This window comes from Nicotiana attenuata, chromosome 12 (genome assembly GCF_001879085.1).
Source record: "Nicotiana attenuata strain UT chromosome 12, NIATTr2, whole genome shotgun sequence".
NCBI classification, from domain to species: domain Eukaryota; kingdom Viridiplantae; phylum Streptophyta; class Magnoliopsida; order Solanales; family Solanaceae; genus Nicotiana; species Nicotiana attenuata.
The window spans coordinates 452,066-463,061 of record NC_032000.1 but is presented as its reverse complement, the minus strand read 5'-3'; the positions used below and the strand labels follow the sequence as shown (position 1 = coordinate 463,061).

At 36.4% G+C, this 10,996-nt stretch overlaps 1 protein-coding gene across 1 annotated transcript; it reads right to left on the bottom strand.

The window, feature by feature from the left end:
• On the bottom strand, nucleotides 2,553–4,434 carry LOC109235135 (ethylene-responsive transcription factor RAP2-13-like). Its single transcript, XM_019401098.1, has one exon. The coding sequence runs from the start codon at nucleotides 3,937–3,939 to the stop codon at nucleotides 2,869–2,871; it is 1,071 nt and encodes a 356-aa protein (XP_019256643.1). The 5' UTR covers nucleotides 3,940–4,434; the 3' UTR covers nucleotides 2,553–2,868.

Sequence of the window (10,996 nt, the reverse complement as noted above, 5' to 3'; positions counted from 1 at the left end):
AAATGGGCAGGCCAGAGTACTAAACTTCCGCTATGCACGGGGTCTGAAGAAGGATCGGATCATAAGGGTCTATTGTATGCAACCTTATCCAGCATTCTTGCAATAGACTGTTTTCACGGCTCGAACCCGTGACCTCTTGGTCACATGACAGTAACTTTACCAGTTACGCCAAAGCTTCCCTTCAACTAATTTTGCCAGTTAATATTTACTCTGTGAATTTTTATAATAAATTATTTAATTTATGGACGCATTTAGGGGGATGGAGAAATACATAAACAGCCCCTCTAAGTCGTCCACAACGGTCAAACAGCCACTTCAACAGACTCGTTTATCATTTAGACACCTCAAGTGATTATTAAGTGCATCAAATAAACACATGTTGCTGATGTGGCATATACGTGTTTGCTAACAAAATTTTAAGCGCGTGAAGTCATTTTTCTGCCTAATTTTGTTTTCTTAAAAAAATAAAAAACCTCATAGCAGCTAACTGAACTAAGCCCACCATGAAACCACCGTTGAGTCAAGGAAAATCAGCCATTAAAGCTCGAACTAAACCACCGTAAACCATCCGAAACAGCCACCTTTCACCATAAAACTCTACTGCTTGTAACCTTCAGAGCTTCGCCTAGTTTCGTTGACTCAAAATCAGTCCCAGACATAGCTGAAAGAAGCAGCAAAAATGCAGCAACAAGAGTAAACCACGAAAATTTTTTCTCAGTAGTCCTGTCACCCGCATCTCCACCATAAGAACACAATTTTGTCCCTCTTTCGTCTTCATCGGCAAATAATTTTAAGGACAATTTAACACCAAAAATAACAAATTAGAGAAAAAAGTGATATAAGCTCATTCATAATCAAGAAAATAATGGAGAGAGAAGAGAGAAGAGTGAAGATTCCAGTAGAATCGGTTTTTAACTTTGCTTGAAGAACAAATTTTCCGGCGATACAGGTCGCATAGGAGGAGCTTTTCCGACGAGGTCCGTTAATAATCACTTACTGGGTTCTCTATTTGGCTATTCTCAGATTGTTTTATATTAATATGACTTTTAATTTGTCGGGTGGATTTGTGAAAAGGAAATGGGGATTGAATCAGAGCAAAGAAGAAGATAAAAGGGAAGGGGGGGAGGGGAGGAAGGCGGCGTTGTTTTTGATAAAAGTAAAAAAAATGGGTTTCTTTTTATATATTTTCATTTTTGTTAATTATATATGTTAATTTTTTATTACAAATTACACGTGTCGTTTTTTTATTGGCTTATTTGACACATCACTGGCAAGTGTAACTCACGCATATTGTCTTCTGCACTCGGGGGTTTATTTGATACACTTAATAATCACTTGAAGTGTCTAAATGATAAGCGTGTCTGTTGAAGTGGCTGTTTGACCGTTGTGGACAACTTAGAGGGGTTGTTTATGTATTTTGCCATAAACCTACCTAATATGGACCGTGGACCAATAACTTACGGTACTTGCCTACTTTTTATCTGTTTTTTCTCTTGCTCAACTACTATCTCTATTTTGCGGTTGAAATCATTTGCTGGATCGAACTCAAGAACTCGCAAATCCTTCTATATTAAGATATCAGTTGAAAAACTAATAGAAAAGATCATGAATCAGCCATCAAGAGAACCAAACCATTGAAAAAGTTACTTGGAGAAGTTTCAAAGTCTCTATAGTGTGTGTACTTAAACTCCATTATTCATTTAACCTTGCGTGCAAATACTAAATTCTCAACAATAATACAAATGAGACGTCCATTTAATGGACAAAGTTCCAATTATAAAATACCTCCAAAAAGTCGCCGTTCATTCGGTGAGCCATGTGAATTAAGCTGATCAAGCTATTAGTCGATGGCCATAAATACACAACGTTTCATGCCTGAGTGACAGATACACCCTTGGTCGATAAAACTCACAAATAATGCAAATAAACCCTAAGTTAGGATAAGAATTAAAGCATTAGAACCACTACAATCTCAAGCTCAAACACAAATACAAACAGGAGCGTAGGCCGTAGTTATGAACCCCACGTTTGTATTTTGGCACAATAGAATCAATAGTTATTTGCAGCTGACCCGATCAATAGGATAATACTCACTTCAAATAAATTGAAACTCGATACATTACATAGTACTAAAATTTAACGCGGGAGAGTTGCCTATTGATTAATCTTAAAATATTTGCAAGTAAAACCCACAAAAAAATGTTCATAGCTTTAGCACAAAGATAACACAACCACAAGTCTACATATCTGCACATTGAAACCATATGCAATAAAGAAACAGAACGTGGTAGGGTCCTCCAACCTTAACTCCATGGGCCAATACTTGACATCACGAGGAGTCGAGGACCATTCTGAATTCAGAATCTTTTTTTTTTAAAAGAATATTGGATCCCTTCCTTATATATCAACAAGTTTCAAGATAGTAAAGCAAGTGCAAAACAATATGCGTGTTCATTTATTCAACTGGAAACCTTCTTATATTTTGCTGCCTAGCTAAGTGAAAACTTTGTAATAACAAAGATCACATAATATAAGAGCATAAGACACAAAAGCAATACTAAAATCATACATAATTATATTAAGCTAGGAAAAACAACAAGACACATACAAAGTAGTCTCCCTCTGGTCATGCATATACAAAAACCACAGCCTGACCAAAGATGGAGAGGGACCTTAAACCACTACTACTATTACATAGTACTCCATATCAACATGAATCTAACTCTTTAAATGACTCCATTAACTACTTGACTGACCTCTTGCAAATGTCAAAAACCTCATTGCAAGATGCCATTATCTGACTGACTCCATACATAATTATAAAACCTAAAGATTACAACATTAAAAAAGAAAGGAACACTACAAATTTCAAAGAGCTGCCCAATCAATCTCCACTGATGGATACTTTGGTAAAAAGAAGTTTTCTGATTCATCAAATGAAGGCTCAATGAAATCCAGGAAAGTAATATCAGACTCAGGCGATGATGTCACTGCTGATGATGATGATGATTCCTCAGATGGTGCAGGTGATGATGATGACGGGGCCTCAATCTTGACATTAACATTTTCTGGACAATCTTGAACTGAAACTGAATCCAATTTGGCTGCTGCTTTTTTGGACTTTCTTGGCTTGGAATCAGAATTACTATTAGAAGACAAGTCATCAGAATTGGCTAGGTTTTGGCAAATGGCTTGAAGTTTAGCATCAACAGAGGAATGCAAAGGCTTAAAATCAGATAATTCATTGTTTAATTGATGCCTTAGATGTGGAAAATTAAGCCTAGCAAACTCTCCTCTTAGCTTATAAGCAGCTTTGTCATAAGCCAAAGCAGCTTCTTCAGCTGTATCAAAAGTGCCAAGCCAAAGCCTAGTTCTATTCTTAGGAAGTCTAATTTCAGCTACCCACTTACCCCAATGACGTTGTCTCACTCCTCTATAAAGCTTTGTAGGCTTCTGTATAGCACCACCAGTTTGCTTCATTGGGACTGGTTTAAGACCAAGATAGTTCATTGAATTCAAATTCTTAGAATATGTTGGAGTTGTTGGTAATAAACCTAAGCTCTGTTGTTGTTGTAGTAAAAGTTGTTGTTGTTGTTGTTGGTTTTGGAACTGGATCTGGGCTTGGATTTGGAAGATCTGAGAAGGGGTAAGATGGTTAAGTCCAATTGAACCTGTTTCAGCTACATGGCCCATAGGGTTAAAACTCGAAGATGGGATAGTGCAGAAATCAGTATACAAATTGGGTTCACCAAAAGGATAGAAACAAGAAGAAGATGTTGAAGGTGAAGAAGAAGAAGAGGATGGAGAAACAGAAGGAGAAATAGAAGAAGAACAAGAAGCACCTTTCATAAAAGGTTCAAGCGCTTTCATGAGTTCTTCTGATAAAGGATCTGAAAAAACTGAACTGCTGTTACTGTATATGTCTATAGCTGCTGCCATGGTTAATATCAGAGCACACAATGAAACAAAAAACCAAGAATACACAATAAAAAGATGACCTGTTTCTTATACCAAAACTACAAAACAGGTAGAGATTTAGAAGGAAAAAATTACAAGCTTTTCTACAAAGTTGAAATGAAAAATCAAGAACCAAAAACCAACCTTAAGGGATACAAAAACAGACCCTTGTGGTTGTTTTGATCAAAGAAAAAATTTGGAAAATAATAAAAAAGCTATAGGAATAAAAAGAGAACCTGGGATCTCTGTTCTGAATCACCTGGCTTTCAAAACAAAATACCCAAAAGGGGGGTTTGATTCTGTCGAAAATATGTCAAGAAAAACACACCCTTTAGTTTGAAAGACACAGACGAGGACAGAAAGGGATCTCAAGAAGCGGGATGTTACAGAGGGGGAAGAAGAAAATAATAAAATCAAATACACACACAAGTATTGTAGGTAGCCTCGCTTATTTTTTTCACTCTGAACAAATGGAGCAGATGCTCTCTGTATTTAAAGACCTGCTATGTGCCTCTCTCTCTCTCTCTCTCTCTCTCTCCATTGAGTTTCCTTTTTTTCTTTTTTCTTTTCTGGTTTTTTTTTTATTCATATTTTCCACTATGGCTCACCGAATCTATTTTTACCATGCCCCCACCTATGAGGAAATAATATTCCTTTTATTTCAAGTTGTACTATTTGAGATTTATTTCTTTGTTAGTTTTCAGAACCTTTTTATACGAGTTATCCCTCTTTTAAATTCAAATTTGAAAAAATAAATCAATTTCCAAAGACTTGAATTTTAGAAATCTCACCCACATCATGTTCAAATTATAATCTAAAAAGAGCTGCATCTTCTATTTTTGAAATTATTTAGCTCCCGTTTGGCTAAATATTTTGTCTCATTATTTCAAAAAAAATATTACTAAAATATTGTTTGTTTATGAAATATGATCATGATTTGGAGAAAAAAATTTCAAAAATTTTTAACTTCCCAACAACTGATCTAGGGCAGTTTTTGGGTGAAATATTTTCTCCCACTCACAAAATTTTAACTTTTCTTCAAATAAAATGCATGCCCAAAAATAATTTTAACTTTTAAAAATTATTTTTCAACACAATTTCAAAATTCCTTTTTTCAAGTTTCAATCAAATCTATGTCCAAAAGCTAGCTTAATCTTAATGGGCGTCTGGACATAAAAATTGTAAAATTCCAAAAAAAAAAATGAAATAAATTTCAAGTGAAAATGATATTTGAAAGTTAGAGCTGTGTTTGAACATGAATATAATTTTGGGCTGTTTTAATTTTTGTGAGTGATTTGAAGTGAAAATTTTGAAAAACAACCTTTTGGAGTTTTTAAAATTTTGGAAAAATTTCGAAATTCATCTTCAAGTGAAAATTGAAGATTTCATTACCAAACGTTGATTTCGAAGAAAAAATAAAAAAATTTGTATGGCCAAACGACCCTTTAATATTCCATCTACTATCAATGACCTACTTTGTTGGAAATTTTTAACATAAAATGAAAAGATAAGTGAAACTCTCATCACCGCTCGTTTTAAATAATAGTAGTTTTTGTTTTATTAGATACTTGACTTATATTTAAAAAAGTTAAATTCTTAAACATGATTATCCAATAGAATATTTTCGCATAAAATGTGTAGGTGGAATTACTACTTTATACTTAAATGATGGCATTTTTGTTATCTCTTTTATAGTTTTTTTATAAAAGTATAATATAATGTGATCCATTTAAACGATATGGTTAATTTTATAAAATGAACTATAATGACAATCATCTGAGAGAGAGAGAGTATTTAACAAATTTTTTTATTAAAAAATAAATTATCCCCAACAGTAGGTCGAAGTACTACTTTATACTTAAAGGGTGGCATTTTTGTCATCTCTTTTTATTGTCTTTTTTAATAAAAATATAATGTGCTTTGATCCATTTAAAAGGTATGGTTAATTTGATTAAATGAACTATAAAGACAATCATTTCAGACAGAGTATTTTACAAATTTTTTATTAAATATATTTTCCTCAACAGGGAGGGTAAAATTTTCATGGTACTAGATCGACATTATAAAATTTACGATAATAAAGGAGTAAATTATTCCTACAATGATCTCAAATTCACCTCTCCTTGTCAAAGTTACAAAAATACCTTGAAATGCGTGAGAATTTAGCTAATCTGACTCTGAAACGTCAGGATAAAGAAAACGCGTTATATTGGCAGGTGGAGGTTGTTTTGCTGCAGTTACACGCGGCGACATATCATTGGATGAATCTAATAAGCTTGACTGGTTATTGCCGGTCTCTGTCAACTTTTTAATTAATTTAATACGTTTTTGTCCTTATCGCTATTCACGTCTTGTTTTGCCAACTGGATGTGACAAAGAAATTGCTTAGAGCACAATTGGATGGATTTGTTTTAAGTTACTTATTTTTGTTATTTTTACTTTAAAGTATTTTTTTTAATTTTATTTAAACGTTACAAAATGATTTAAAAGCAATTATGACTTAAAAGTACTTAAAAGAAATTAATCCAAACGGGTTCTTATAGCCTGTTTGGCCAAGTTTCTTTTTGGCGAAAAGTATTTTTCTTTTTTTGCCAAAAGCACTTTTGGCAAAAAATTGAGGTGTTTGGCCAAGTTTTTGGAAGGAAAAAAGTGCTTTTGAGGAGAAGCAGAAGCAGTTTTGGAGAAGTGGAAAAAAGTAGCTTCTCTTCAAAAGCACTTTTTTGAGAAGCACTTTTGAGAAAAATACACTTAGAAGCAGTTTTTTAAAGCTTGGCCAAACACTAATTGCTGCTCAGAAGTGCTTTTCAAACTAATTAGCCAAACACAAACTGCTTCTCACCAAAAATACTTTTGAGAAAAGCACTTTTGAAAAAAAGCACTTCTCAAAATAAGCTGATTTTTGCAGCTTGGCCAAACGGGCTATTAATTTAACTATCTTTTGCGGCAAAGTTACTCCACCAATCTTGACCTTTTCAAAAGGTTCTGAAAATATTTTTTGAAAATTTCTTCCTGAAAAATAATACTCCATCATTTTATATTGTTATGATAATTATTTGTCACAATAGAAATTATTTGTTAAAAATATTTCTTCACTACAATAGAATCTTTTTTTAATGTGCATAAATGCAATTTGGAAAGGGCAAGAAATTATTCTATAAACTATTGTTCTTAAAGCAAAACAAACAAACAAACACCGTCAAACTTTTTTTTAAAAAAAAAGTTGTAAATGTACTTAAAATAGCACTTTTAAGCAACTCCCCTAATAATAAACACATGATTTTGGATTTAAAGGGTTGGATTTGAATCTAGTTCAGATTCAAGCACGTAAATTAGGAGAAGAATTATATTCTCGAACTCTTTAGGACTATATAGTTTAAAATCAGCATAAAAAGCCAATATATAAATTTAGCTCCTGTATTGGAATTTTTACATTCCTATACACTATATGAAACTATATTACCCTCCCTACTCAAGTTTTACTATAATTACATTTATATACCCAATTACCATTTTATGTACATTTTAAGGCAATTAATGATAATAATTAGTGTCCTAAAATTACTCTAACATATCTTCCACTCCCCCACATTTCTCTCTCCATATCCCACCCCCCTCCCCCACGTATCTTGCACCCACCCTGCCACCCACGATTCCACCATTGACAATCATTAAAAAGCTTTGAAGCTTTGAATTCGAATTTGAATTTTCAAAAAATATTATTTGTTTGAATTGGATGTTGTTGCAAAGAATTGGGAATTCTCTCTACGTCTCTCTCTATCTCTCAATCCCTAATTTCAGTAATGTAAAGCAAAGAAAAACAGAGCAGCAATTCCACCATTTACAGCCATTAAAAAGTTTTGAATTCGAATTTGGGTTTTCAAAAATCATTATTTGTTTGGATTGGTGTTGTTGCAAACAATTGGGAATATGGTTTGGAGTTTATATCTCAATTTTGAGGGGTTTGGTGAAGATTAGACTTGGTTTTTGCTGAATTTCAGACTGAAACTCGAAGAAGAAGAAGAAGACATGATATACATTATATTTATGAAATTGTAGTAAAATTGTAGAAAAATTGTATTCTGTTGTTTATATATTTTTCTTTCATTTATTTAACAATTGTATGAAAGTTGAACAATATTGTATAAAAATTATGATATTGTAGTTGTATATAACTGAGTAGAAATAATGTATGAAAATTGTAGATAAGTTGTATAACTCAAACTTGGCCTTTTAAGCCAACCTTAAGGAACCAAGTGTTCCGATTTCAAGCCAAACTCTTCTAAATCCCGAACTAAACATCCCCACAAGTCATAAATTAGTAAAAGTAAGTACGGAAAGTCTTGTTTAGAGGAATAGGGTTCTAGAAAGAAAAACGACTGGTCGGGTCGTTACATTCTCCACCTCTTAAACAAACGTTCGTCCTCGAACAGGTATAGATTCGTACATGAAGTGCTGAAAAAGTGTGGATATCTACTCCGCATGTCCTCCTCGGACTCCTATGTCGCCTCCTCGACTGGTTGGCCCCTCCATTGAACCTTCACCGCGAAAATCCTCTTGGATCTCAATTGGCGATCATGTCTAGCAACAATGGAAACTAGCTCCTCCTCATAACCCAATCTATCATCTAGCTGAATAGTGCTGAAATCTAACACATGTGACAAGTCGGCGTGATACCTCCGAAGCATAGACACGTGAAAAACCGGATGAACCCCTGATAGGCTGGGAGGTAAAGCAAGCTCATAAGCAACCTCCAACTCGCCTCAACACCTCAAATGGACCTATAAACTTTGGGCTCAACTTGCCCTTCTTTTCGAATCTCATAATCCCCTTCATCGGCGAGACTTTCAAGAGAACCTTCTCGCCTACCATAAATGATACATCACGTGCCTTCTGATCGGCGTAAGTCTTCTGTTTGGACTGCGTTGTCCGAAGTCACTCCTGAATCAACTTTACCTTTTCCAAGACATCCTTCACCATATCAGTACCATATAACCTAGACTCGCCGGGCTCAAACCACCCGATAGGAGAACGACATCGCCGACCTTATAAAGCCTCAAATGGACCTATCTCGATGCCGGACTAACAACTGTTGTTGTAAGCAAACTCGGTCAAGGGCAAGAACTGATCTCTCTGCCGTCCAAAGTCATTCACACATGCTCTGAGCATGTCCTCCAGGATCTGAACTATCCGTTGTAACTGCCCGTCGGTCTGTAGATGAAATGCTGTGTTGAGCTCTACCCGGGTCCCCAACTCACTTTGTACGGCTCTCCAAAAATAGGAAGTCAACTGAGGGCCTCTATCTTATATGATGGAAACAGGCACACCGTGCAACCGAACTATCCCCCTAATATAAATCCGAGTTAACTTCTTTGAAGTGTAGATAGTCACAACCGGAATGAAGTGTGCCGACTTGGTCAGCCTGTCGATAATGATCCAAACTGCATTAAACTTCCACAAGGTCCGCGGCAATCCATCTACGAAGTCCATAGTGATGCGCTCCCATTTCCACTCAGGTATAGTCATCTAGTGAAGTAGGCCACCTGGCCTCTGGTGCTCATACTTGACCTGCTGGAAATTTAGGCACCTAGCTACATACTCCACTATGTCTTTCTTCATCCACCACCATCGATAATGCTATCTCAGGTCATGATACTTCTTCGTAGCACCTGGATGAATAGAATACCGAGAACTGTGTGCCTCCTCTAGAATCCTCTCCCTCAAGCCATTGACATTAGGATCACATAGACGACCCTGGAGTCGCAGAACATCATCCTCGCCAATAGAAACCTCCTTTGCACTACCCTGTAGTACCGTCTCTCTAAGAACTGCCAAATGCGGATCATAAAACTGTCGAGCCTTGATGTGCCCCAACGGTGAAGACTGGGCAACGACGCATGCAAGAACTCGGCTGGGCTCTTAAATATCCAACCTTACTAGTCTGTTAGCCAAGGACTGAATGTCCAAAGCTAGTGGCCTCTCCTCTGATGAAATGAATGCCAAGCTACCCATACTCTCTGCCTTCCTGCTTATGGCATCCGCAACCACGTTTGCCTTGCCCGGATGATAAAGAACGGTGATCTCATAATCCTTCAGTAACTCAAGCCATCTACGCTGCCTCAAATTGAGATCCCTTTGCTTGAACATATGTTGTAAGCTGCGATTATCAGTATAAACCTTACATGACACCCCATACAGATAATGCCTGCATATCTTAAGAGCATGAACAATCACGGCTAACTCTAGGTCATGCACGCGGTAATTCTTTTCATGAATCTTCAGGTGACGTGAAGCACATGCAATAACTCACCTCTCTTGCATCAATACACAACCCTAGATAACGCGTGAAGCGTCGCAATACACTGTACACGTCCCTGAACCGGAAGGCAACACTAGAACTGATGATGTAGTTAAAGATGTCTTGAGCTTCTGAAAGCTCGCCTCAAAATCATCAGACCAACGAAACGGAGCACCCTTCTGGTTAATCTAGTCAAAGGAGCTGCAATGGACGAAAACCCCTGCACAAACCGGCGATAATAACCTGCTACCCCAGGAAACTCCTGATCTCAGTCACCGAAGTGGGACGTGCCCAACTATGAACTGCCTAAATTTTCTTGGGATCCACCTTAATACCCTCTCCTGATACAACACGTGCCAAGAATGCCACGGACTCTAGCCCAAACTCACACTTGGAGAACTTAGCATATAGCTTCTGTTCTCGCAAAGTCTGAAGCACCACTCTCAAATACTGCTCGTGCTCCCCCAGGCTACGTGAGTAGATCGAAATGTCATCAATGAAGACAATAACAAAGGAATTAATATAAGGCCTAAACACTATGTTCATCAAATCCATGAACGCCGTTGGGGCATTAGTCAAGCCGAAGGACATCACCAGAAACTCATAATGGCCATATCTAGTACGGAAAGTAGTCTTCGGGACATCTGAGTCCCGAATCTTCGACTGATGATACCCTGATCTCAAGTCGATCTTAGAGAACACCCTAGCACCCTGCAACTGGTCAAACAAATCATCAATGCGCGA